Source organism: Rhizopus microsporus, assembly GCF_002708625.1.
Source record: "Rhizopus microsporus ATCC 52813 unplaced genomic scaffold scaffold_2, whole genome shotgun sequence".
Taxonomy (NCBI): Eukaryota; Fungi; Mucoromycota; class Mucoromycetes; order Mucorales; family Rhizopodaceae; genus Rhizopus; species Rhizopus microsporus.
Genome location: NW_019671917.1, coordinates 962,522 through 988,757, shown reverse-complemented (window position 1 = coordinate 988,757; position 26,236 = coordinate 962,522). Strand labels below are relative to the sequence as shown.

Below are 26,236 nucleotides of genomic sequence, written 5' to 3'. Positions count from 1 at the left end.
TTTTTTTTTTTTTTTCTTTTTTTTTCTTTTTACTATGTCTTGCTTATAATAACTTTATTTACCTCTTTTCTTCCCTTTTTATTTTCCTTGTTCGTTTTCTTATCTTTTTTTCTTCTTTGCTTTATTTATTGTGTATTGTAGAAACATAAAAAGGCTACAGCTAAAGTGTACCCAACCATGGTCCTTGATTTTGTACCCAATCGTTCTACCAGTCCCCATTTTATACCCTCAACCTTGGAAGAGAAAAAACGTTGGTCTGATACAAAAAAGAATAGAAAATATAGCCTTGACCCATTTGCCGGCATGAACTCTTCTGTGAATTATGAACAAGAGATCGAAAAGCTTAAACAGCAAATCGTCAAAAAGAAGCTTCCTCCAAAGAAAACACCTACTCTTTCACGCTCCACTTCGCCTGATTCCTCTGACGCTGAATCAGTCAGTTCTGATCATGTCTCTGAAGCTGAAAAAGCCCGCTTCTTGGCTTTTGTCCGCAGCTGGACAGGTGACTGGAAAGGAGGTTGGGGTGCGGGTACAGTCGAGTTTAGTACCGGCTCACTTTGGTCAGATCAGTCCCCTTGGAATGCAACCATCATCGCTCGTCCTCATTCAACCACAAAGACTCATTTGCAGCAAGAATCAACATTCAACAGTTTAGATCATTACGATCTTTACTCTCCATGGAAACATTAGACAACTCATAACACTATTTCATCTTTACCAATGTATACAGTTCTCATTTTAACCCCCCTTTATCTTTTTACCTATTTTAGGGTCTCCTTTGTGTTTATTGTTCATCATCCTTAATTCTATCTCTTTTATTTTATTTTTATTACATATACACACACCCACTTTTACACCCGCACATAACACACTTACACAAACACATATATATCTCATTTTAATAAAGCAATTGTCATTTTTATTATATTATATTCTTAATCACAGTCTTCTGTGTAATTTGCAGGGAAAAAGCCTCGCCTATTACCTATTTCTCCTTCCCACCAACAATTTCTATCGGGTAATCTTTTGGTAACAATTATATGATCTCCTGCTGAAAAAGACAGATCATTAGGTCGTGTTGCTGAATAGTCATATTTGGCTATCACTAGAGAGAATGGCGCGTTATTACTATTGGTTGTGTGTTCTAATGCACCTTGATGCAACGGTGTACTAGCAGTAGTAATAGTAGTAGCCTTTTCAAAAGGTGATGTAAAAGAATGGCTGTCATAAGTAGTTGGTCCAGAAGGTTGCTTAGTCTTATTGACAAAAGAATGGCTGTCATAAGTAGTTGGTCCAGAAAGATGCTTAGTCTCATTGGCAAAAAAAGGCCCAGGAGAATAATTATCATGAGTTATTGCTGTGTTTGGACGATGCTTGATATCATTGGTGTATGGCATAATGTTATTTGATATTGGCTGAGGGGATGGTAGAGGCTTGCTCCATCTAGTATGGAATGAACTAGCATAATCTGACGTATTCAGTCGAGACTGATCATCGCGTATGACGGAATCATAGGAAGGTGGTGCATCTTCAACATCGCTTCTATGACGCTGAAGTGAGAATCTTGGGGCTGATGGTACTTGTGCTGGCGGTACCGGTGGAGCCATATAAGAAATACGTTGTACTTTTCTTCCGGCGCCTAATGCTTCTAGTTTATTATATAATGGCTCTGCTATGGCCGGCGGGGGAACAGCACCAGTCAAGATCTCTCGAGCACTGATGGTTCGTCCATAAAATGCCGTATTTGTTCCAACTCTTTCTGAAATTTTGGATCCTTCCATTGAGTAACCAAAATAGAAACCTTTGGATGAACTATAGGAATAGGTGGCAGCGATGTGATCTCTAGACATGGAAGTTGATACATCCGCACTTCGGCCATAAGGACCAGCGGCAATAGATACACCAACACCCAAACTCAGCTGGCCCCCGCCATCAACAAATGCTTTGACTGCGGCCCGGTAATTCATCACAATAATTGAGTCAATCACTTCTCCTCCAAACATTTGGCCTAGCCCCTACATATGCATATATGTTATTATTGTTATAAACATGAGTGAGTGTATATATTAAAAAGAAGAAATTTACAAAAGATGAGATAGATATTCCTGAAGGCGCTGACCAACCTAAAATCAAAGACAGTTAACTTGTGTTAATTGATACTCTTATAAAATGATGTTACTGCCGTCAGGAAGTCTACATCGAAAATGAGAAGGTTGTCATACAATGACTCTCTATCTTTGTACCTTGCAATGATGATGCCTGTTCCGCCTTTGACAGAAAGTGCCATACCGACACGAATCAATCGTATGAAGAGCAGTCCATGAGCATTTTGTAATATTACTTGTGGTATAAGTGCTTTTAAATCTTTATTCTTTGCTGTATCTAAAGTTCCAAATGAGTCTTTGCTGCACTATATGTCATTTTTCATAGCCATTGTTGCAACATTTACTTGTAAATAGATCCAATATTTGAACAGCTTGTTGTACATCATCTGTTATGAACCATTAGATAATGTGTCATCATTCATGCTTGATCTTACCGCATAACTCTTTGGGACTTCTTTTGGGCATGCTTTCTATTAAAAACAGAAAAAAAAAAGGTGATTATGCACAAAATTTTGTTAATTTCTTGGCTTAAGAAATAAAGGCTTAGATTTAAACGATTGGTAGCTGATATTCAATTTGTTACACTGAAAATGCAAAGATATTTCATCACCTTGTAAAACCCTTTTTTCTCTCTTTATGTCACACATAAATACAAAAAAGCAGGAAGAAAAGAATCTAGAGCAAGTTCATCATAATTAAAAAGAAGCTCCTAAACTAACTTGAAGCATTAGGCGAATAAAGAGATTGTTACTTCTTCCAGAAAACAAGAAATGCTTTGATTGTCCAACAAGAGTAAGAAAAGACTTGCAATGAAGTAACTATAACTAAATGCATGCTCCAATAGAGCCCTTTCTTTGTCAATGTGAGTATTCAAACATTTATCTGTGCTCGATGTTCTGGCTTAGTGTAAGTTTAAGTAAAACTATAGGACTTGTGTTCATTGTTTTTATCTTAGTCGAGAAGTTGGTCATAGAGTTAAATCTATCTCTGCAAGCAAATTTTCTGAGCCTGAAGTGGTTGCACTCGAGTATGGAGGCAATGAAGTTGCTCGTACGATATGGCTAAGTACTTACAACATGTCTACGCCTGACCCAGAAACAGATGGTGATGTAAGAATGTTTATGAGGCAAAAGTACTATGAACAAAAGTGGCTGGATAGAAAAAAGGGTGTAGAGCATGCTGAACGAGTAAAGCAGATTATTACCAAAATGTATTCGGATCGAGAGAAACGAACGGAAAAACCGAAAGAAAAGCATCAGAGTATGAATGAGAGCATTAGTACTAGCAATAGCAGCAATAGTAGTAGTAGTGGCAGTAGTAGCAATAATAATAACAATAGACCCAAGATCGTTCCAACCGCATCATGGGTAGATGATAATGTACCTATTGCCCTAATTTCAACCGTACAGAGTCAACTGCCAAACTTGACTAGTACTGAACAGATAAAGAAGTTGACAACAACAAATATAGACCACTTACTACTAAATGATGTAAGCTCAGACTGTCAACACAACAATAGTAACAATACTAATCCCTTTTTGTATAGAACATGATGCTTTCTCCTAAATCACCTACATTTGCCCATAATGTGTCTAAACGACAGCAGAATAATGATATATTTAGTGAATTAGCAGATCTTAACCCACCTACTTCTCCAAGTAAGCCTATTTATTCAGGTGGTATCTTACAACCTCAGTCACCCTCATCACCCAGTACGCCTAATCTACCAAGTAATAACAACCTATCACCAAATGAATGACTAAACTTAAATATTTATATATAGATAACAATGGCATAATCAAACCAGCTATGTCTACAACAATAAGTCATAATAATAACAATAATGATCCTTATGCAGCCTTGCGTGATTTATCATTTTCACGAAATACAACCAATAATACTAATCATGGTGAGTGTGAAGAGAGAGAGACATACACTGTATATAAATTAACACCTCTTCATTTTTTTTTCTTTTATACATCACACACGAAATCAGTAATGAACAATAATAACAGTAATACAATGTTTAGTGATTTAGATCCATTATATAAACGATAATATCTTTTTTTTTCTTTTTTTCTTTCTACATACACCAAACACATGCTTCTTTGTTTTTCTTTTTTACAATTTACCATTCAAAATCACCAGTTGCGCGGTGGAACAAGTAGTCTCTTCCGTTAACCAACATGATACCATCCTTTAATACGCACTTCCACTTATTTTTTGTTCTTGTCACTTTATCATATAAACATAATATGATATGTTCAATCTCTTCACCACCTTCCCCTTCTTCATTTTCGTCATCTGTATCATCCAAATCTGAATTTATATCGTCATCTCCCTGTAGTAATGGTTAGGTATTAGATTATCTATAGACAGACTACATTACCCTTCCTTCTTCTCCATCATCTTCCCCATCTAACTGTAGAATCTTAGCATTGGATTTTTTGGTTTTTCCTTTGACGTCCTTTATCAACTGCTTCACGTGTTCAGGAAGTGAATCTAATGCAATAGGTTCTCCAGAAAATGAGGTTGCTGAAAAGGTAATTGTATCCTCTTCTGAGTGCGTTTGACTTGATTGGATTATATATTCAATATGTTTATCGATTTCCTATAATAATATAATTCCTCTTGTTTATATACACATATAAACAATAAAGCGGTCTATCTTTTTTTTTTCTTTTTTTACCTCTGTAGTCAATTCATCACATGCACCATCATTTTGAGGAAGGTTTCGTCTTGCGATACCAGGTAATTGTAGTTCAGGAAGTTGATTGTTTTGTGGGTTTGCATTATTGTTATTATTTAAAGGTGGCTGCATCATATGATACGAACTAGCCAATGTGCTTGGATCAGGGATCATTCTAGGAGGTGGTGGAAGACCAAAGTTTGGCTGTTGCTGTTGCTGTTGTTGTAATCGTGAGTTACTTGCAGCCAAATTAGCTAAACTTGCGACTGAAGGAGCACTAGTGGCATTTTGATTGTACTATAAAGGTGATTAGAGAAAAACAAGATAAAAAAAGACAAAAACAATCAAAGTCATTATTGACATTATGTTATATATATTTATATTTACATCTTGGTTATGAGGATATTGTAAAATAGGATGGCTATTATTGTCTACATTGTCATTCGCATGCACTCCGTTTGATGAGGGTGGTGGCATATCTGAATGCTCGTCATCATAGAAAGGTTCATCCCTAATAAAACCAAAATTGGCAACTCGCGATCTAGCCACTTTTGATTCCCAAGACTTTATCACAGTTAGTATCAAGTTATATAGCAATTCTGATATCTTACTCTTTGTAATTCTTGTAATACAGATTCATCAATACCCATGTCTTCGAAATCACCTCTAACTTGGTTAATAACCTCATCAATAACATAGCGGTACACGTTTGCCTGTTTTTATAAACAGAAGCGTAAATAAATAAAAGCCATAAATAAGTAATAGTTTCCAGTTTCATTACCACAATAGCGTTAGACATGATTACGTTTGAGATTAAATGTCAAAAAAAATAAACTTGAATTTATTTGGAATTTCTTTGTTTCCTTTAAAGGACAAGTGGTTAATAACAAGAGATATAAAAAAAAAAAGCGTAAGGAGAAAGATAGACGGAGTGCATTTTTTAACTTACAGTTAGAAAAAAAGAGTAAAGAAAAGAGAAAAAATGCCTTTTATACAAAAAATGAGAAAAAAAAAAACTACGGCTATTTATACTAAAAATTTAAGATACCGACACATTTTTTGGTCCTATAAAAAGACGTCGGTCATTCAATTACAATCGTCATCTCTTTTTTCCATCTTTTCTTCATAGAGTATTTGTAAGCCTTACTTGCCTATCTTCGTTTCTTTCATCTGTAAGATAAACCCCACAATAACTATATTAAAGAATGAAAAAAAGATGCCGATAGCTTATATATATATTTGTTTGAACATTTTCAAAAAAGAAGTAGCAATTAGGGGTTAATGAAGACTAGTAGAAGCAGTAGTGCATTTTTTAATAATGATTCATTCAAGATTGTTCTTTACATAATAAGGAATCATATTATACTACAGAACACACTCTATTAACTTTAAGTATTATTTGCTCTTTGCTTATATTGTCTTATTATCTTCTGTTTAAAAAAAGTTGACTGAAGAAACTTTGTGAGAACATCTGCTTGTAGATTTCTACAAAATTTTCGAACTGAGCCGAGATGACTTACAAAGGAACAGTTAAAGTTCTGGAAGGCTCACTGCTTGTATGTGTATATACTGCAAGAGTTGAAATAGATAGCTCTTGGGAGAAATAAACTAAACAGTTATATTGCTTATTGTAGAACAGCTTATTCCTGTTTGAAGAATGCTCAACAGTGATAACTTCAAATACGACCAAGATTTAATTCTGTTATTTTTCCAAGCTGTAAAAGAAAAGAACAGCATTCCTGTTTATAAAACGAAACGAAAATAAACTTTCAAAACGAGCTTTGAATGTCTATTGAAAAAATCATTTTGGAGACCATATTAAATAGTTAAAAACCAAGATATCGCAAAAGCACGACTCATTAAGTTCATCTAGTACCTTTGGGCAAAATTTGGCTCCATTAGCATCGCTTTTATATTCAAAAGAAAAGTCCATCAAGTCGCTCAACCATAAGTCCAAAATTGACCGGGCAACGACAAACTGAAGCCGGAGGGGCACAACAGAGATTTTGCTCATTGCTTTCAACAAAAAAAGATTGACCAAGAGGTGTAAAAGATACGGCCTCTTTGCTTATCAAGGCAGCTGGATGTATCAAGATACCCCTTTGGCCATAAACAGTTTATTTAATCCAGTAAGCTCCGTTATGAATAGGCAATTGTGAGAGCAACGCGAAGAAATTATGCTTAGTAGATATTGTTCAAAAAAAAAAAGCCTTCCTATATGAAAATTCCCTTCAGAGCTCTTTGATCATCTCTTTCTTTTATTATAACGTAGTTGCAAGTGAGTATTCATGATTGTTGAACTACAGGAACATTTATTAACAAAGCTTAAAATTTTTAGTTTATTGCTTTAATCTTGTCTAATCTTGAGGTCAGATAAATCAACCTGGTTACCAGCGGTAAGTCCACGAGGGCTGGCGCGTTCAAAGGATCTATTAGATAGAATGAGTATATACTGTCATTTTTGTGGTTTGTTTCTGTCTTACTCAGGATATCTCATACGATAGATGGGAGGACGTTGTGCGTCTTGGTAAAATAATCTATAAAAAGCGTAAGCACTAGCTCAGTGCATTCTTGTCTATATTTACTTGTATTCAGCAACTGCTTCAGCTGCAGCTAATTTAGCAGCATTAAGGTTGTCTTTTTCTTCAGAGCTGGTCATGTGATATTCAATCCACTTTGTAAAGGGGTGCTTTTCCTATGTTTTTGCTTTAATATCTTTTTCTACTGCAATTATATTGTTTTAAGCTGCCTTACATCGCCAGATTGAGTCACATGCTGATCGATTCTATACCATGCAGCAAGGCCAACAACAGCAATCAAGGTGTTTCTCCAGGCATTCGTTCCAAAAGCTATTTTATTCAGTACTTTTGTAATGTTTTACTGCTAATGCTCTATACTCACATTCTTGAGAGAATTTCTCAGTTGATTGTTTTGTCTCTGAAGCAAATGAGCGAGAGAATTGACGAATGGGTGATTGCTTCAAGAATTGACTTTTGCAAATGAAACGTGATGCCATAATGTAAGAAAAAGACTACTTTTTGAAGGAAAAAAAATCAACCCCCATGAAAAGAAACAAGGTGACGTAGAAAGTTTCCATTTTTGGATAAAGTAGTGTGTACATAGTGTGTTCAAGAACGACTTTTTTCTTTTTTTCTTTTTATTCCTTAAACATAATGTCAGCACATTCTGGAGACGAACTTGAAATTGATATTAAAGAGCAAGATAGATTTTTGCCTATTGCAAAGTAACATAGCTTGTGTTCTTTCTCGTATCAATAAATTGGCTAACACTGTTTATAGTGTTGCACGTATTATGAAAAAAGCACTACCAGAGAATGCAAAGATTGCAAAGGAAGCCAAAGAATGTGTACAGGAATGTGTTTCAGAATTTATATCATTTATCACAAGTGAAGGCAAGTAAAAATCTACAAGTTGATAATATTATATTAACGTGTATTTACTTGTAGCAAGTGATCGATGTCAGCAGGAAAAGAGAAAAACCATTAATGGAGAAGACATTTTATGGGCAATGCAATCACTTGGCTTTGAAAACTATACAGAAGCATTAAAAATTTACCTCGCAAAATACAGAGAAGTATGTAGCTAATTTGAGCGTTAAATTACTTATGCTTGGTATTAGACGACAAAGATTGATAGAACAAGCATGAAAGATAAAGATGAGCATGAGCATCAACAACAACAGCAACAACCATTATATGATCAACAGCAGCAACAACAGCAACAACAGCTTGCAAATTACTATAACAGAACAATATAATTTGCAATTAAATAAAAGTGGGGTTTTATTTACAAAGGAATGTATGTGTGTATTAGCATATTAACAACTTTTCATCTCGGATTTGAGATACCTATTATGTAACTATGTAACGTTACTATGGTTATTACTTTTATATGAACCGTAAATCACTTACGGGCAAACAGTAATCTTTATCATTATAATTCTTGAAGCTCCAGGCTGAATCTGTGTTACCCAATTTCTAAATTTAAACAAATTAAGTTAGAGTTATATACAACAGAGAAGATGGGGAAGAGTGTGCTACCTTTCTAGCTACAATCACGAGTGCCCAAAGGATAAATAATCCGATGATTCCATAGATTCGATTGCTTTCAGGGTTTAATTTCTCCTCAGGAGTATAAATAGGAGTATCTTGATAAAATTCATTAGAAGAGTGAGGTTCAACACGTTGCCATGGTATTGCTGTAGTTCCTGGTCTTTCTTGCTTTGACGGCAATTCGGATAAATCGTCATTGGTGTGATCATCCTGATGATCAACAATGGTATTTGAGTTATCTTGTTCTTCTTCAACGTCATCCTGTTCGTTTATTATATTTACTTTCTGCTTATCCTCAGTACGTGGGAAATTATCAAAGTACTCGACTGTTTCTGCATTCTGGAATACAAAGAACTCTTCTTCGTCTTCTTCATTCTCTAGTTCGTCCCTGTCATCCTCATCGTCATCTTCTTCTTCTTCTTCGTCTAATTCATCATTTTCTTCTTCTTCATCGTTGTCTTCATTGTTTATTTTTGCGTTTATTTCGCTTAAGCTGCTATCATCATCTACATACTCTTCACCCTCAGTGACGTCTTGCATGCTTTTAAATTCTATATCATCGTCGTCAACCTCGGGATGTCGACGTTCATCTACTTGTCTGAATAATGATGTGTCATCTTCCTCAACACATCGTACTATTTGGATTGATATTATAAGTAGTAAAGCATATATCCAATACTTCATAATAATAATAAATAGGTACAATAAACAAAAGAAAATGCAATGAAACTTTTTTCTGTAGCACGCATTAAATAAAGATATCGTTTTCGGGGTTTGAATACCTCTTCCATGGATGCAATATTTCCCTTGATTTATAAATATAAATCACAACAGTTTGTTCCGCCTTTCCAGTGATTTAAGGCAAACTGTGGCGGTGTCGATACACATTATATGGCGCCAGTTACTAGCTTTTTTCACATGTGTATTATTCACTTACAGATTTGATTGTTTATTAAACAGCTTTTACAGTTTTTTTGATTTCACTCACGTTATTAACCTCAGAGTTAAGCTTGTCTTGTAAAAGAATTGGAGCTTCAGAGCAAGCGCTTAGCAGTAGCTGCTATTTTCTTATGCAAGAATGATTTGTGGCGTGAGTCCATCGCCATCTTCCTGTGTCAGGCGAAATTCTTTCTCGATAAATACTCCCACTATGTACTGCTGGCTTTAGTATCTAATGCTGCGCCCATGACAGCAAGGCAATGTGAGCTGTATGGACATAGATACTTTTTTATAGTCTTAGCAAAGTTGAAATGCGCATGCTATGATCTTATCACAACTAAGGCTGTTAATTTCAAGAATCGTAAGGTATACGTTTGACTATACTCATGACTTTATCTTGAGGTATATCAATCACATAATGTCACCTTGTAAGATTCAGAATTTTTATTCTACATGATTGTAACAGAAAGGAATCTCCTGTCATTAATAAAATGTTACTATTATTACCTTTTCTTCTCCACAGCTAGCCCTTTATTTATACCCAGCATGTATAAATCAAATTAAATTACATTGTTGTTCCTGTCTGTTTTCTATCTGATTTAAAGCACCATTAAAGTATTGTAATGGCTACTAGTTTCCATACTATTATAAACATAGCAATAAGCAAGCTGTACTATATGTAATCAGTTTATATATGTTTCGTTAAAGGATAGTAATCCCTTAAAGTGTCTTTAGATTTACAAAACAGCAAGCTTTTACTATTCTAAATTTAACCTAATTAATATCCCTTAATTAACTTTGGTGTCACTTACATTTTCAAGACTTTCTTGTATTTTCAAGACTTTTTTGTATTCCAACCAATCTTACTGTTTAAAGATACTAGCAGAATTCAAAAGCAAAACCTCTTTTGGTTCTATTGGTAAATCGGCGCCCACTGCTTAGCCTATTAGGATAAACTATACTGATAGGGCGGATAATTTAGGGTTCATGCCTTGACTTACATTCTTTTATTATCACTAAATCACTATAGTTTGCAAATATGCTCCTTAGTAACTCTTATATCAGTCTTCAAGTAGAGTGGTGGCATATAAGTTCAAGTACCTATAAACGCGTTATTGCTATTGTCTATTGTGTATATCTATTAGCCATATCAGGCACATGTCTCGATCAAATATTTATGAACACAAAATGCTTATTTCTTTATTAAGTGGCGCATTTATTTTCGCCTTGGGCAATGGTAAATTCTATTGATATCACATGCTCCAAACACATACCATTTGGAGAAATAGCGTCAAGATGTATGGTAACTAGGAAGAGGTGATGCTTCTTTAAATATAAATGCCATAACCTCATGTTTTGTATAGAATATTGACCGCGTGAAGTGATGAATTGTTTATTTATTATTATACATCTCTTTCTCCTTGTTCATAGACAGCTTTGACGGTTGGGAATCGAAGGGATATCGTGCCATTTCTATTGAAACTTTCAGAAAAATATCTAACTGTAATGGGTTTGCCAATGATTAAACTTGGATCATTAGCATAAGCAATTCTTTCATTCATTGAGAATCCAGAGCCAACGCTAACAGTATGTCCCTTATGCTCAATATTGACGCTTTTTAAAACAAGCTTGTCTTCTCCTGTGTCTGGCATTCTCTGGTAACTAGTCTCTATGCTCTTCACAATATACTCTGAATCTTCCCATTCTTTAACTTTTAATAAATCATTACTACAGTGGATATGAGTAAGCGTCAGGACGAATAAACTATACTATTGCTTACGTTCGTTTTCCTTCGTAAGCTACATCTCTCCTTAGAATCAGTCCCTCCCAGCCGTTTTTAGCAGCTTCCTCTTGCATTTGATTGAGCTGATCTTCGCTTGTTAGCTTTACTTGCTGAACCATTCTTAAATGTTCCGGCGGTGAATTGCCCAAGAATGCTTTCAAACGCTCCTGTCGACAAGAGAATGGGATCTCACCGAATCCATTGATAAAGACGTCCATAGGGATAAAATCAAATATCTGATAGATTGGCACTTCCATTTCTTCATTTAATTTTCGTATTTGACTTAGTGCCGCACTGAATACCTCATTTTTCCCACTTTCATTGTACACACAAATCTCTCCATCTAATACAAAATCTTCCTTCAATTTTGTTTCCTTTAGCCGCTTCTGAATATCTAGGCCAACTTTTTGTAAAGAACAGAATGGCCGCCCAGTACGAGACATAAACTGAATATCACAGTCGTCTTTAGAACGAACCAAAGTAATGCACCTTATACCATCCAGTTTTTGAGAAGCATACCAAGATGGTGTGGATGTAAAATCCAGTTTTTTCTTTCCCAAAGTATGAGCAAGGGCCACTTGGACCAGAGTCATACGTTGATCATTTGTGCTTGATAACAGGTGTCGTATCGTCTTTGTTGATACACCCATCTTTAAGTTACGATCAAGGACTCTCCAAAATATACTCTTTTGAGCTTCTGTTTTACAATAAGTTGCATAAAAAGCAGCAACAGCTTCTAGAGCCTCTTTCCCAGTAATAGTTCGAGAAGAAAGAGCGTCCAGTAACTGATCCAGGCTGTTGTATTGGCTACCATGGTTTATATGAGGCAATTTTTGGATATATGACTGAACAGTCTTTGAAGAAAGGAAATGTCGAAGATGAGGATCATAGATTCGCTTTAAAGTAGAATGACATGATTGACTCTCAGCTAACAAGCTACGTTTCTGAATGGTACTTGACATACTATTGACAGATTGAACAATTTTATAGAGGTTTTCTAACTGTTCTGTAGCATGAGGTTGTAGGCTAGAAAAGAATCGCTTAAACATACAGTGTAAAGGACAAAGAGAGCATTTCCTATTTAATGAAATGGGTGCTCTAAGCCACATTTGTGCATGGTTTATTTTTTGACATGGTGTAAAAGAAGTAATGAAAAGCATCACCCATTGTTTTGATATCTATTGTCCAGCAATCTCTTTGTAAGTGCCGTTTACGGAAATGAGGTTGGCCAAAAGTGATGTATAGAAAGATTCCTCCTACTTTCAAAACACGTTCAACTTCATCGACCTCTCCCTTGACATCCTTAATCAGTTCTTCTGAAGGATCCCAGACGTCGCCTCGATCACACATTAAAGCATCCATTGTGCCTTTATCAATTACGGCATCAAATGATTCATTTTCAAATTTTAAATCTCGAATATCCATCTCTAACCCTAGTAATTATAAATGAGTGTTCTACTTTGATCATTAAGGTAATGTTTGCTTACACTCCATTTCTGGTTTATCAGCACATCGTGCTTTCATATTTTCAATTACGGTTTTAGAGTAGTCTATATTGGTAATATACTTGTATCCATCTGCATACATATCTTCTCCTAAGGCTATATAGAATATATATATTAGTGTGTGTAAACCTTAAGAGTTTTTTTTATTTCTTACTAGAGTTTCCACATCCAAGCATTAATATCTTGGAACCTTTATTAGGGATTGCCTCATTTATAAAAGGCTTTAAATCAGCATATGTCTTGAACCAGTCAAAGGTTGTGCTGACGCCTTCCCTTATTGTTTAAAGGTGAGCATTCTTTCAATTTTCTCCTTTTCTTATCATCATCTTACTGTTGATATCGTTGCTCCCAATATTCTTGTGTTTTATATGCTGTAGGATCATCAGGAAGTACATTCAAAGAAGTGGAAGCAACCATTTTTTGCTTAAAGATTAATTGAAAGAAAATGAAAATTTATTTCCTTCAATTAAAAGCTTTCAAAAAGATTGAATGACCGCCAATGTATGATGCATAGCAAGCATATCATGAGGATGAGCTACACTTTTCTGATAATCTTCCTAAGCCATTGACGATAATAAATAATATGCTGTATTAAAATGTATAATGATCAAGACTTTTTTTTATTAGGTTACACCTAATGAGCGTACTAGCTATCTTATTTTAGTACATTGATTAAGTAGATAGGCTGCTCTTTCATACTTGATGCACAGAATCTCAAATGATCCAAGGCTCTCCTTTTTCTGTAATATGTAAATATGATTTTATTACATTTTGTTTAACTTGATGATATTTCTAAATGTATAAATCAAATGTCAGACTGTTAGATTGATTTTATTAGTATGTCAATCTAACATAATTATTAGAGCAACAAAAGTTAATTTTGAATATAAATCTGCTTTAGTGCCTAGTGAGTCTACTTTTTTACTCTTAGTATATTTGCTCTGCTTGCTATGTTTATTTTGCTATTATGTGCTTTCTTTTCGCTTGTCATCTTTAATATTTTAGCTGTACTAACACCTTTATTTCATTAATACCTCTCGTTCATGATAAGTGAGCATCCATGACAATAAAGTTATTAAGTGAAGTATGTCGTGTACCTTAGCAACCCATCCTGTTTCGAGCGGCATTTGAAATAGTTTATGCAGACTTGGAAGATCCATTGCTTTACTGTAAAGATGAACGTATAGTCATCAAATCTATTACAATAACAGTCGTCGTTAATATTGATCTGCATTTCACAAGCAGAAGCGAGGATAAGGATATAACAATATGGAATAGAGGATAAACGTTTTGCCTTTTACCTTTCACTTTTTTTTCATGTGCACTAAAACTGAAAATAAAAACATTACACACTCTTATGTTTTCCTTAGTCAGCAACTCAGTCATCTATGCTTCATGCTTGATAAACAGGTTTTGTCACATAAAGGTTAGGATGGTTTGATTTTGGTTCTTTTTAGCGAAAAATAATAATTCATTATTACTTTTATGAGACAAGCCAGAGTGGCTAACCAAATAGGTCAATCATGATTGACTTTCTTTCTTTGATTGACAAATAACAACCGTAGTGGAATTAATTGCATGTGTTCTACAGAATCAGTAGCCTAATGCTCTTTGAGAAAAGCCTTATTTTTTAATTACTATCAGCTGCATTTTTAAAGGATGCCATCCCCTCTCAGCTTTTTCCCTTGTACATTTAATTCTCCCCTTTTTTTTTTTTTTTTTTTACTCATTCTTAAAGAAAACGACCAGAAAAATAGAAAAACACGCAGTGGGAATGAGAAAAGTGAAGCGATCATAATAAAAAGAAATTATACGTGTGTGTATGTGTGCGTGAGGTCAACTTTTGTAAACAAGCGGCCTTACAAAAGAAAAAGGCCCATGAAAAGATTATGCAAAAAAAGGGGAAGAGGAGTTCTGATGCTCGGATATGTTCTAATGTGGAAGAGATAGAGAATGAGATATTTATTTGTTCATACATTATTGGAGAAAGGAAGAATGAGTCATTTATTTTCAACCTAAACAATATGATTCACGTAAACAAAAAGCTATAAAAGAGATCATCATTTCTGTTCTTTTTCCTTTTTTTTCCTTCATTTTTTATTTCTTTTTAAAACTCTGCTATGAATTTATTATTTCTTATGTTGAAAAGGTATAACAGCATTTGGGTGGTCTCAAAGGACATATAGCTAATGCCATCGTTTAGAAAATTCACTTTTTGCTGACTCTATTTTTTGGTTCCTGATGCATCTTACTCTATCATAATCACCTCTCACGGCTAATACTCAAAAAATGCTTGATACTGTTTATTAATACACTCAAACAATCAAACAATCAAATACTCAAATACTTACTCATGCTTATCAATATCTACAAATGATAGTTAGTGCCTGAAAATGCTAGCGAATGCCTATACCATGCTTATTAACGTTGGAAAGTCCTTAAAGAATTTTGCTCATGCCTATCAATGTCTGCTAGTAATTAATACTGCTCTGGAGTAACTATATATTCAAGCTCTGAAGCCACAAGAAACGCCATGGACCTACTATTCCAAACTATGCTAAACTATGCCAGCAAATGCTACAAGAAAAAAAGTATATAAAAAGCTAACCGGATAGACCACTGCTTCTCTATGCTGGGTAACCCTTGACGCAAGTTACTGTTGGCATTTTTCTGCTGCTGTCTCGTATGAAAGGCGTAATCTCCCTTGCTTCGTTCTAGGTACTTAGAAGTACACTCTTTGTACGTTGAAGCTCTAAGATTTCCCTTGTTCCCTTGTCCAATTTTCTAGGATTGAGTTTTGAATATTGCTTCAGGGCGATTACGCTTAATAATTATTAATGGCAGCAGTCGGTTGATGACATTTAGTGGAAGTTTTGGGCTGACAGACAGGGTTAATGTGACCTTTTGGAAAACAAAAAAACAAAAAAACAAAATTAATTTGCTCTCTACTTTGGTTATCAAAAAGAAAATCATCTATATGCTCTGTAAACTTGGCTATCAAAAGAAAAAGTCTCTACTTGTTCAAAACTCTCTCTTTGCTTCTAACATGGCTTGGAAATCAAACTGTTGCTTACTTAAACAAAAACTTCATTTTGTTACTCTCACACTTAGTTTTCTGTTAATAATTAATATGTAATCTTTCTCCAACGTTTGCTTGACTTTCTTTGAAACATACAGTAGCATAATTTCACTCACATGATATTTCAAGTGGATATAGTGTGCTGCACTGAACTTGATCTAAAGCATTGCTTTTGTATTATACATATGTAACCTATTAGCATACTTTAAAAAGACAGTTTTACTTGATGAAAGTAGCTCTTAATGAGATTGATTATTCAAAGAACGATATTTATGCTTTTGTATCTCTTTATTAACAGGTGTATAAAGTTCTTTAATTTTTTTACATCCTCATTGTACTAATGTACATGCATATGCTCAGACCTTATCAGCTGCCAATACTACTGTTCTTTCAGTTGCTTGAGCTAATCATAGGAAGTATCCGTCTCTTTTCTTCCTGCTGAACTTTTTCATTTTTTTGGTTGTGTAAAAATCTAACCACTAGAAACTAATTTTCTAGTGTACAGAATGAATACCAAAAATGGAAATAAATAAAGTTCGTGACGGTTATAAAGCAGGTAATATCCTTCTTTTTCTTTTTCTTTTTTGTTTCTCACAAAACTACTTTTATGTCAACAGAAGAGAAAAAAGCAACTGTGGCTATTGTTGGAGCAGGGTTGGTAGGCTCTTTGAACGCCATTTATTTTGCGCAAAGAGGCTGGAAAGTAGATTTGTTTGAACTTCGACCAGGTAGAGTAGCACAGAGATGGTCGTTATAGATACAGATGTTTTCTCACGATTCATAAAGATATGAGATTGAATACAGAAAGTCGAAAGGGCAAATCTATCAACTTAGCTCTTTCAGAAAGAGGTCTTAGTGCCTTAAGAGCTACCAAGTTGGGGCTCGAGGATGTCATCCTAGAGGCATCTGTACCCATGAAAGCAAGAATGGTACATATAGGCAAAGAGGGTAAGCAGATGTCCCAACCTTATTCTGTCCATGGAGAGGTAGGAAGCCAGGGCGAACTCTGATGATAGATCTAATCACTCAGCTTCAATAGCACATTAATGCAGTGGACAGAGCTAGACTCAATGAACTGCTCTTAACTGCTGCCGAGCGTATGAGCAACGTTACTGTCTATTTTGAACACAGACTTTCTCGCGTGGATTTCGATAAAAATCAACTAGAGTTTATTACTGCAGATGAAAGTACATCTGTATATGAAAGTGATCTGATTGTTGGAGCTGATGGCGCTTATTCAAGGACAAGACAACAGATCATGCGTCATATGAGGTAAAGATAGTCAGCTAACACATCTACTTGTATCTCATACAAATACATAGATTGGATTTCAGTCAACAATATATTGACACCGGCTACTGTGAACTGATTATGCCTCCTGCACACGGCCCTAATGGAGAAGACGCGTTTGCTTTAGACCCCAACCATCTTCACATTTGGCCAAGACACACATTTATGCTCATTGCTCTCCCAAATCCGGATTTCTCATTTACATGCACCCTATTTATGCCATTCAAGATGTTTGATGACATTAAGACGGAAGAACAATTGATGGAGTTCTTTAGAGAGCATTTTAACGATGCCATTCCACTTATCGGCGAGAAATCTTTAAAGTCATCCTTCTTTAGCAATCCCCGAGGTTCACTCGTAACAGTCAAGGCCTCTCCCCATCATCTTGACGACAAGGCTGTAATCATTGGCGATGCAGCGCACGCCATGGTTCCTTTTTACGGACAAGGAATGAATTGCGGTTTCCAAGATGTAGAAGTGCTACATAATATCCTTGATCGCTACCAAGTTGCCCCTGTTGTCAGAAATAATACCATCCAGAACCTGAAAGAAGCACTGGATGAGTATTCTCGTATACGTGTGAAGGATGCACATGCTATCTGTGATTTGGCTTTATATAACTATTACGAGATGAGACATGCGGTTACTTCATATAAATTCTTGGCTAGAAAGAAACTAGAAGGAGCGATTCATTTACTCTTCCCTACCCTCATCATTCCACTCTATACTATGGTCAGTTTCTCTACGCTTCCTTATTCCCGTGCCATTGATCGTTGGCATCGTCAGACTCGATGGTTAAATGCAGCCATGGGAACAGCCGCAGCTGCCACTATATGTGCTACTGTGGCCATGGGATTAATGCACAAGAGACAAATTGTAAATTCGGTTAAAGAAGTGACCGAGAGTCTAAGAGGTCTTTTTACTACTATTACTGCTTAAATAAAGTTTACTTCATAGCTGAGACTGGTATCTCACTAGCACTCTTTCTTTTTTTTTTTTTTGTCAGTAACCAAACCTACGCCTTTTCCCTCTGACACGTGTTTATGACATTGTCCATGACACCGCAGCAAAGGCTTTACATGTATCATTATTACTCATGGTGTGGCGAATGGTTATATAAAGTGTGGCTTGTTTCCCATTTCTTTTCGCTCATTCAAAAATATTTTATTTTTTTCTTTTAATTCTCACAATATGTCAGCCGCTGCCGTAGAAGAGAAGCCTAAAGTCGAAAAGAAGGCTGCCGTCAAGAAGCCTAAGGCTAAGGATGCTAATGCTACCGAGTACCCACTTGAGGTATAATACATGTCTATGAATATACGCGCTTAATTGACACCGCCCTTTAAGATGAATCCCCCTCCTGAATACCTTCAGCATCGTATTGAATTATTTGACAAGTGGAAGAAAGAAGCTGATGAGGAAATTGCTAGTAAGACGAACTCAACTCCCATTTTATTTACACATTACTTACACTTGTATAAACAGAGAAGCCTCGTGAACCCATTACTATCACCTTGCCCGATGGCTCAACCAAGGAAGGTGTCTCTTGGGAAACCACTCCTTTGAGCTTAGCAGCTGATATTTCCAAGTCTCTTGCCGAACGCACCATCATTGCCAAGGTTGACGGTGATCTCTGGGACTTGACTCGACCTTTCGAAAAGTCTTGTAATTTGCAATTGCTTGATTTTGAAAATGACGAAGCCAAGAAGGTCTTTTGGCACTCTTCTGCCCATATGCTTGGTGAAGCTTGTGAAAGACATTATGGTTGCCATCTTTGTATTGGTCCCCCATTAGATGAAGGTTTCTATTATGAAATGGGAGTCAAGGATCGGTAAGTTCAAAGGGTGTGAATAATCAATAAACTAACAAGATATACAGTGTTGTCAGCCAAAATGATTACCCTAGTCTCGAAAAATTAGTCAGTCAAGTTGCCAAAGAGAAGCAACCCTTCGAACGTCTTGTTGTCTCCAAGGAACAACTCTTGGAAATGTTCAAGCATAACCCTTATAAGGTTCATATCATCAACGATAAGATTCCTGATGGTACTTCTACCACTGTCTACCGATGTGGTCCCTTGATTGATTTGTGTAGAGGTCCTCATGTTCCTCACACTGGACGTGTTAAGGCTTTCACTATTACCAAGGTAACAAAGACATAGGAGATTACGGATGGTGTTAACATGTAATAGAGCTCTGCATCCTACTTTTTGGGTGACGCCAAGAACGACTCACTTCAACGTATCTATGGTGTCTCTTTCCCTGATAAGAAACAAATGACTGAATTCAAGAAATTTATGGAGGAAGCCGCTAAGCGTGATCATCGTAAGATTGGCAAGGTAAATTATATACTTTAACAAGAAACACAAAAGAGACTTATTATGCCTGCAGGAACAAGAACTCTTCTTCTTCCATGAATATTCTCCTGGCTCTGCCTTTATGCTTCCTCATGGTGCTCGTATCTACAATAGCTTGATGAATTTGATAAAGGTAACCGCCTTTGTGCGTATGTGTGTAAAATAGTACTTTACTAATGAAATCGTAGGATGAATACATGAAACGAGGTTTCACCGAAGTTATCACTCCCAACATGTTCAACATGAAACTCTGGAACCAATCTGGTCATGCAGCAAAATACAAGGAAAACATGTTCTCGCTTGATGTTGACAAGGAAGAATTCGGTTTGAAGCCCATGAACTGTCCTGCTCACTGTTTGATGTTTGCTCACAGAGAAAGAAGTTACCGTGAACTTCCTTATCGTTTCGCTGACTTCGGTGTTCTCCATCGTAATGAATTTTCTGGCGCCCTTTCTGGTTTAACCCGTGTCCGCCGTTTCCAACAAGATGATGCACATATTTTCTGTCGTGTTGATCAGGTAATACAAACACGGAGATAGCACGAAAAGGGTAACTCAGTCTGTTTAGATTGAACAAGAAATGAATGGCTGTTTCGAGTTCTTGAACCACATCTATGGTATCTTTGGCTTCGACTTCCACTTGAAACTTTCCACTCGCCCCGAAAATTACCTTGGTGAAATTGAAGTTTGGAATAAAGCCGAAAAGGTGATACAAATAAAAATAGAAATGATGACGTGCTAATGATGTTATTTTAGATGTTGGAAGATGCTTTGAACAAATTCTGCTCAAAGAAGGGTATCCAATGGGAACTTAACCCAGGAGATGGTGCCTTCTATGGTCCCAAGATTGATATCGTTATTTCTGACGCCCTTCGTCGTAAGCATCAGTGTGCCACTATCCAACTTGACTTTATGCTGCCACAACGATTCAATTTGGAATATCGTACTGAATCTACTGATTCTAGTGAAAGCATGTCACGTCCAGTAATTATTCATCGTGCTATTCTTGGATCAGTTGAACGTATGATGGGTATTGTTATTGAACACTTTGCTGGTAAATTCCCCTTCTGGTTATCACCTCGTCAAGTTCAAGTTGTTCCTGTTGCCGCTGCTTTCTTTGATTATGCCAAGGAGATTACTGATGAATTGATCAACTTGGGTATTTATGCTGATGCTGATTTATCAGACAATACTTTGAATAAGAAGATCAGAAATGCAGAATTAGCACAGTATAACTTTATCTTTGTTGTTGGAGGAGAAGAAGCCAGTACAAGATCTGTGAATGTTCGTAATCGTGACGACGTTGGTACCAAGGCTAAGGGACAAACCATTCCTTTGGAAGAAGTATTGAAGAGTGTTCAAAGATTAAAGCAATCCAAGAGTTTAGAAAATAAACTTTAAGTGTATTACAATACACAGAAAAGTGACTCTTTTTTAAACCGAAAAAATCTATAGCTGAAAATAATATTCTATTTTCTTCTAGAGTCTATCCCTTTTTTTCCTTTTTATACTCACTGGGTTTTAAAATAAGTTATTTTACTGTATATGACTTCCATAGTTCCTCCACCACTTGGACTAGGAAGGCCAAGTCAAAAGAGTAAAAGATATAAACTAAGTAATGAACGCTGTTCTATGTCGTTCTTTGTCTTTTTTATTTATTAAAGTAATAGAAATTATTCAAAATCCTATAAGAGCAAGAAGTTGCGGTTTTGGAGAAAAGGACAGAAGACCGATTGATCCACCCCCTATTTTACAACTCTTTATAGAAGGAAGTGATGGTATATTACAGAATGCAGTGTAAGCAAAAGAAAGATAAAGAAAGCAGTTTGATTGATTCCTCTCAAAAAAAGAGAAGACACCAGTAATGTGTCTTTGTTTGTAGTTCAATGTGACCTTTATTCTGAAGATGGTCAGGATCATCGAGGTCATGTCTATAATCCATCCAGCACAGTCAATGGTAATTTACTTTATTTACCATACACATGACTCATATTCAATGATAGCCAATGACTCTTCAAAGGGTACACTCGTTTCATTTGTGGATCCACAGCCTATACGTTCATTGATGGGTGCTGTCGTATCTAACGCTTATCAGTTGAATGATGAACATGATCAACCGGGCATATTCTTTGTCTTTCAAGATTTATCCGTTCGAATTGAAGGCAAATTTCGTTTAAAGTTTGTCTTTATGAACTTGGCTGCAGGGTACAGACTTGTCTGAATATTAGTTATTTAAGACTGAGAAATAGTACAACTGTAGGGATCCTTTAACAATGAGTACTGATATTTCTGATGTGGTCTTTTCTGATCCATTCACTGTTTATTCTGCAAAAAATTTCCCTGGAATGACAGGTACTATAAAAATAGAGCTTCATGAATAAATCTTGACGATTTATAGACTCTACGCCTCTCTCTCAATGCTTTGCTCAACAAGGCATCAAGATCTCCATTCGTAAAGGTAGAAGAATACGTCGCTTAGTGCCAACATCAGAGGATTGTACAACGGAACAAGACCAAAAAAGGAAAGAAAAGGAACTAGAAGAAGCTAAACCAACTTATAAGAGGATTGAAATCTCTTCTTTTTTGTCCTCTTTTTAATTTATTGTATATAAAATGCTTTCTAGATTATACCTTTTTATTCGTAAATATTTCACTTCAATAAAAATTTTTTTACTTAATTGAAATGTGTGACAATAGTTCTGTTCTTTGTGTTGTGTGTTTACACAAATAAAAGAGATATTTGACAGCTATCCAAAAAAAAAAAAATAATGCTTCTGTTGCTGTCCATTTTGTTACTATAGTAACATGTAACATTATTTCATTACTATTTAAGGTCGTATATCTGAATAGCTTATTTAAGTGAATTGTCTTCATAGTCATCGCACGATTTTTTTTTACCGCAATATCTTTACCGTTTGATCAGTCTCTAACCTCTCACTCTCAAAAATTCCTCGCACTGAAATTACCAAAGATGGTGTCAATTCACTGTGGTAGTACGAAATTAAACGATTTTGGGTACCTGTCGCATTGAAGTGATTGAACACACTATTTTGTAGCTCCTACATCTTTTTTTCTTTTTCTTTTTATACCTTTTTATTATACTCCCTTTCAATGACAACAGCTGCACTATTGGCACCTGAGATTAAAGACAGGCTACAGGAACCAACAGTAGCTAATGGCACTTCCTCATCTCTATTACAACCTGACTTTAAACTTGAAAAATCAACTAGTACAAGTCTTGCTGAAAGAAGAAGACTTCCTGTATCCCCTGAAAAGCTAAAGCTATACAGCCAAATCACAGCTACACATACGCCCACAAAGCAACTTAATCAAACATTAAAGCGACTGGAAGAAGAAAATGCGAAACTGCCACCTCAGGTATATAAATACAAGATAAGAAATCATGCAACTCAACCTTTATTAAATAGGACTCTGAGGAGTATTTGTTGGCTCGATTAGAAAGACAAAATGTACTTTTAAATGCCGATCCTAAATCTGTTTGCATTGAATCAAATCGTCTTCAAGCCGACTTTAATACAGTTCGCAAACTAGTCACCGATGCCACCTTTTCGCCTACTCGTGAAAACTATGAAGAATCAATCCAGGCTATGCTTGCCAAGAGTCCAATCACAAGCACTACTTGCCTTACGACCGATCAAGACGACTGGGACTTTTGGCAAGCAATCGTTGAGGATTATCCTGCAGCTGCTGCTAAACTGCCCCATCTGCTGTCAGCCAAGTTACGCTGTGGCGGTATTCCTCATCGTATCCGTGGACTGATTTGGCAGTCCATGGCCCAATCTAGCTCGCTTAATCTTGAGTCTTGTTATGAACAACTCTTGCAGGAAGATTCCTCGTATGAGCGAGTCATTCAACGTGACCTCTCTCGTACCTTCCCTCAACTTGACATGTTTAAAGATGATGGTGGTGAAGGGCAATTGGCTCTTGGTCGACTATTAAAAGCTTATAGTCTATATGATACGCATGTTGGATATTGCCAAGGTCTTGCATTTTTAGCTGGTCCCTTATTGATGACTGTAATATATAGCAAAAAAAAAAAAAGACAGAAAGTAACAATGTCTCATCTTTTTACACAATAGATGCCTGAAAATCAAGCGTTTTGTATATTCGTAAGGTAAATCATTTTTAAAGAATCCATGCATAGGTTCTAACCTGCCTTGATTTAGACTGATGGAAACATATGAAATGAGAACCATGTTTACACTCAATATGGAAGGACTCCACCTTCGTTTACACCAATTCCAGACCATTCTAGCTCAAGTCTGTCCTCGTTTAGAAGCTCACCTCGAAGCCAACTCAATCCATACACCTATGTATGCTTCTCAGTGGTATCTTACCTTGTTCGCTTACACTTTTCCTATCTCGCTTGTTTTGCGTATCTACGATTTGGTCTTTGCTGAAGGTGCAGTTGAAACAATCACACGTGTAGCTATTGCCATCATGAAAAAGAACGAAGAGACGCTACTGGCTATGGACGACTTTGAAGAGCTCATGATGTACCTCAGTTCACGCAAATTGTATCAAATTGCTTACAACTCAGATCCAGAAGCCGTCATTCAGGATGCTATGTCGCTCAGTACGGTGATCACCCGGCAAAAGATGGACAGCATTTCGGAAAACTACAACAAGGACCTTGAACAAGAGACGACACGAGCACAACAACTGCTCAATATTCGCTTCAGCGGCTGGAAGTCGAAAAAGAAGAACAAACGCGAGTCTTGGTTTAATTGGGGCCAACCTACACAATCAATATCAGCTGAGGAGAGTTTAGTGACAGAACAGCCTCCTTCCCCAACGACACCAGATAGATTTTCGCCAATGCTCCACGAACAGATCGAAGACTTGGTCATGGCCGTTTCTGAATTGCAGCGCGAGAATACAAGAATGTCTGAGGAGCTGATGGCCCGACGTATACGAGAGATGGATTTGCTTGCTGAACGTGATCAGCTACTGAAGAAAGTCAATATCAAGGACACGGACGAGTTGGCCAAAATCCGTGCAGAGCAGCCCAGTCCTGCAGAATCAGTAGACAGACAACTTGGAGAAGACCATGTCGATATCAAACTGCAGCCGGACTTTGTTGAATCGCTTAAATCAAGCGGTGAATTTGGAGCGCTTGTTGCCGGAGCTTTGTCAAGTGATAAGGATAACAACATGTCAGAAACCAAGTTTGATGAAGTGACGTCGGAGCTTGTCAATATCAAGTTGGCTAATTTTGAGATGGGATTAAAATATCAAGAGTTATGCCAGAATCATGAAAACGTCCTCAAGAAGTTAAAGGAAACTCAAGAGGGACAAGCAGCTCTCGTGGAAAAGATTATGTCGCTTCAGACAACTATTGAAAGCTTGCAGATTGATAAAGAAAAGCTCTTACAGGAACAAGAGGCACTGGTTGCAGAAAATGAAGCATTGATCGAAAAGAATACGGTTGCTAAAAAAACATTGGCTGATCTTCAGTTAGAAAAAATGAATCTCGAGAGCGACTGTCAGCAGTACAAAGATCGTGTGAAAGAGCTAGAAGACCAGCGTCGCGAGTACTTGATGCCTCGTGGATCATTTACTGAAGAGGTACTAGCAGCGCACCAAACCTTATTTGGTTCCTCATCAGCTGCACCGCCCATGAACCGACGTCACACGGTCCACATGGTAGAACAGGAAAAAGACAAGTATCAAGCAAAGTATATCGAAAGCGATCTGAAATGTAGAGAGCTCGAAAAGCTGTTGGCAGAAGCAAAGTATAAACTGGTCGAGTACGAAGCCAATGCGGCAAGTACACCTGTGAGTTCACCAAGGGCCTCTCTTCAGCAGCCAAGAAGACCAATTTCTATTCAGACCAAGAGAAGCTCGCTTTCTGCGCTCATAAACAAGTCAGGGCCTACATCTCCTCCTTACACGGAATCCAATTATACGGCAAGAGAGTCTATTGATAGTCTTCGATCGACAACATCGACAACATCTCAAAAGAGATCAAGTATTTACAGCAGATTCTTTAATACCTTGAGCGGTGAGCCTTTGACAGAAGAAGCTCAAGCAATGACTAACAATGCATAAATACCACACTATAAATATGATTATTACCCCCCCTCTTTTTTCTCAAGATATTATTACAGCATGAAATTTATATGATTAACACCTAGTATCCAAATAGTATATAACAATAAGCAGCTAATTTAAATAATAAAGTATTTTTAAGTTTAATCAAGCACTTTAATTAATGCTTCCCTACAGCCATATATCAAAAAAATTACTGCTCATTACAGACAGTAATCAACAATAGAGAGTGAATTTCACATTGCTCTGAAATTAATGCGTTTGAGTCTTTATAACTCTTTACAGTGACCCTCTTTGAGATGCGCTGATAGATATGTCCTTGCTAAATGTGTTTTATGCCAGTTAGAGTACAT

General features: G+C 36.5%; 12 protein-coding genes across 12 annotated transcripts; 7 read left to right on the top strand and 5 right to left on the bottom strand.

The window, feature by feature from the left end:
• Nucleotides 1–177: 177 nt before the first annotated feature.
• Nucleotides 178–690, top strand: RHIMIDRAFT_246822 (uncharacterized protein; the record flags this gene model as incomplete). Its single annotated transcript, XM_023610345.1, has 1 exon — nucleotides 178–690. The coding sequence occupies one exon, from the start codon at nucleotides 178–180 to the stop codon at nucleotides 688–690; it is 513 nt and encodes a 170-aa protein (XP_023469967.1).
• A 245-nt stretch (nucleotides 691–935) lies between these two features.
• On the bottom strand, nucleotides 936–2,570 carry RHIMIDRAFT_233859 (DUF500-domain-containing protein; the record flags this gene model as incomplete). Its single annotated transcript, XM_023608045.1, has 6 exons — nucleotides 936–2,015; nucleotides 2,086–2,123; nucleotides 2,180–2,193; nucleotides 2,244–2,382; nucleotides 2,450–2,491; nucleotides 2,540–2,570. 6 exons carry the CDS (start codon nucleotides 2,568–2,570, stop codon nucleotides 936–938), a joined length of 1,344 nt encoding a protein of 447 aa, XP_023469966.1.
• A 171-nt stretch (nucleotides 2,571–2,741) lies between these two features.
• Nucleotides 2,742–4,163, top strand: RHIMIDRAFT_233858 (Arf GTPase activating protein; the record flags this gene model as incomplete). The annotated part of the gene is made up of 7 exons (XM_023608044.1): nucleotides 2,742–2,789; nucleotides 2,847–2,897; nucleotides 2,950–3,011; nucleotides 3,061–3,595; nucleotides 3,652–3,835; nucleotides 3,889–4,014; nucleotides 4,102–4,163. 7 exons carry the CDS (start codon nucleotides 2,742–2,744, stop codon nucleotides 4,161–4,163), a joined length of 1,068 nt encoding a protein of 355 aa, XP_023469965.1.
• A 70-nt stretch (nucleotides 4,164–4,233) lies between these two features.
• Nucleotides 4,234–5,593, bottom strand: RHIMIDRAFT_233857 (transcription factor IIA, alpha/beta subunit; the record flags this gene model as incomplete). The annotated part of the gene is made up of 6 exons (XM_023608043.1): nucleotides 4,234–4,446; nucleotides 4,495–4,716; nucleotides 4,795–5,091; nucleotides 5,182–5,358; nucleotides 5,406–5,507; nucleotides 5,576–5,593. The coding sequence occupies 6 exons, from the start codon at nucleotides 5,591–5,593 to the stop codon at nucleotides 4,234–4,236; spliced, it is 1,029 nt and encodes a 342-aa protein (XP_023469964.1).
• Nucleotides 5,594–7,141: 1,548 nt separating this feature from the next.
• RHIMIDRAFT_233856 (uncharacterized protein) lies at nucleotides 7,142–7,810 on the bottom strand (the record flags this gene model as incomplete). The annotated part of the gene is made up of 5 exons (XM_023608042.1): nucleotides 7,142–7,223; nucleotides 7,278–7,331; nucleotides 7,380–7,489; nucleotides 7,549–7,643; nucleotides 7,696–7,810. The coding sequence occupies 5 exons, from the start codon at nucleotides 7,808–7,810 to the stop codon at nucleotides 7,142–7,144; spliced, it is 456 nt and encodes a 151-aa protein (XP_023469963.1).
• Nucleotides 7,811–7,967: 157 nt separating this feature from the next.
• RHIMIDRAFT_286082 (uncharacterized protein) lies at nucleotides 7,968–8,400 on the top strand (the record flags this gene model as incomplete). Its single annotated transcript, XM_023613344.1, has 3 exons — nucleotides 7,968–8,038; nucleotides 8,094–8,206; nucleotides 8,261–8,400. The coding sequence occupies 3 exons, from the start codon at nucleotides 7,968–7,970 to the stop codon at nucleotides 8,398–8,400; spliced, it is 324 nt and encodes a 107-aa protein (XP_023469962.1).
• Nucleotides 8,401–8,587: 187 nt separating this feature from the next.
• Nucleotides 8,588–9,565, bottom strand: RHIMIDRAFT_265556 (uncharacterized protein). The gene is made up of 3 exons (XM_023611831.1): nucleotides 8,855–9,565; nucleotides 8,726–8,791; nucleotides 8,588–8,673 (listed from the first exon to the last, which is right to left on the bottom strand). Exons 1-3 carry the CDS (start codon nucleotides 9,548–9,550, stop codon nucleotides 8,632–8,634), a joined length of 804 nt encoding a protein of 267 aa, XP_023469961.1. The 5' UTR covers nucleotides 9,551–9,565; the 3' UTR covers nucleotides 8,588–8,631.
• Nucleotides 9,566–12,686: 3,121 nt separating this feature from the next.
• Nucleotides 12,687–13,510, bottom strand: RHIMIDRAFT_197561 (S-adenosyl-L-methionine-dependent methyltransferase; the record flags this gene model as incomplete). The annotated part of the gene is made up of 4 exons (XM_023606211.1): nucleotides 12,687–13,021; nucleotides 13,076–13,189; nucleotides 13,248–13,366; nucleotides 13,425–13,510. 4 exons carry the CDS (start codon nucleotides 13,508–13,510, stop codon nucleotides 12,687–12,689), a joined length of 654 nt encoding a protein of 217 aa, XP_023469960.1.
• A 3,217-nt stretch (nucleotides 13,511–16,727) lies between these two features.
• On the top strand, nucleotides 16,728–18,456 carry RHIMIDRAFT_59371 (kynurenine 3-monooxygenase). Its single transcript, XM_023615448.1, has 4 exons — nucleotides 16,728–16,900; nucleotides 16,959–17,158; nucleotides 17,212–17,444; nucleotides 17,495–18,456. Exons 1-4 carry the CDS (start codon nucleotides 16,780–16,782, stop codon nucleotides 18,399–18,401), a joined length of 1,461 nt encoding a protein of 486 aa, XP_023469959.1. The 5' UTR covers nucleotides 16,728–16,779; the 3' UTR covers nucleotides 18,402–18,456.
• A 197-nt stretch (nucleotides 18,457–18,653) lies between these two features.
• RHIMIDRAFT_286085 (threonyl-tRNA synthetase) lies at nucleotides 18,654–21,212 on the top strand (the record flags this gene model as incomplete). The annotated part of the gene is made up of 9 exons (XM_023613345.1): nucleotides 18,654–18,755; nucleotides 18,807–18,888; nucleotides 18,945–19,290; nucleotides 19,338–19,602; nucleotides 19,648–19,794; nucleotides 19,847–19,945; nucleotides 20,001–20,330; nucleotides 20,380–20,517; nucleotides 20,568–21,212. The coding sequence occupies 9 exons, from the start codon at nucleotides 18,654–18,656 to the stop codon at nucleotides 21,210–21,212; spliced, it is 2,154 nt and encodes a 717-aa protein (XP_023469958.1).
• A 71-nt stretch (nucleotides 21,213–21,283) lies between these two features.
• On the top strand, nucleotides 21,284–22,425 carry RHIMIDRAFT_59322 (uncharacterized protein). Its single transcript, XM_023615447.1, has 4 exons — nucleotides 21,284–21,426; nucleotides 21,482–21,608; nucleotides 21,662–21,768; nucleotides 21,815–22,425. The coding sequence occupies exons 1-4, from the start codon at nucleotides 21,357–21,359 to the stop codon at nucleotides 22,030–22,032; spliced, it is 522 nt and encodes a 173-aa protein (XP_023469957.1). The 5' UTR covers nucleotides 21,284–21,356; the 3' UTR covers nucleotides 22,033–22,425.
• A 497-nt stretch (nucleotides 22,426–22,922) lies between these two features.
• RHIMIDRAFT_246812 (TBC-domain-containing protein) lies at nucleotides 22,923–25,883 on the top strand (the record flags this gene model as incomplete). The annotated part of the gene is made up of 4 exons (XM_023610344.1): nucleotides 22,923–23,189; nucleotides 23,240–23,848; nucleotides 23,912–23,946; nucleotides 23,999–25,883. The coding sequence occupies 4 exons, from the start codon at nucleotides 22,923–22,925 to the stop codon at nucleotides 25,881–25,883; spliced, it is 2,796 nt and encodes a 931-aa protein (XP_023469956.1).
• Between the last annotated feature and the right edge of the window lie 353 nt (nucleotides 25,884–26,236).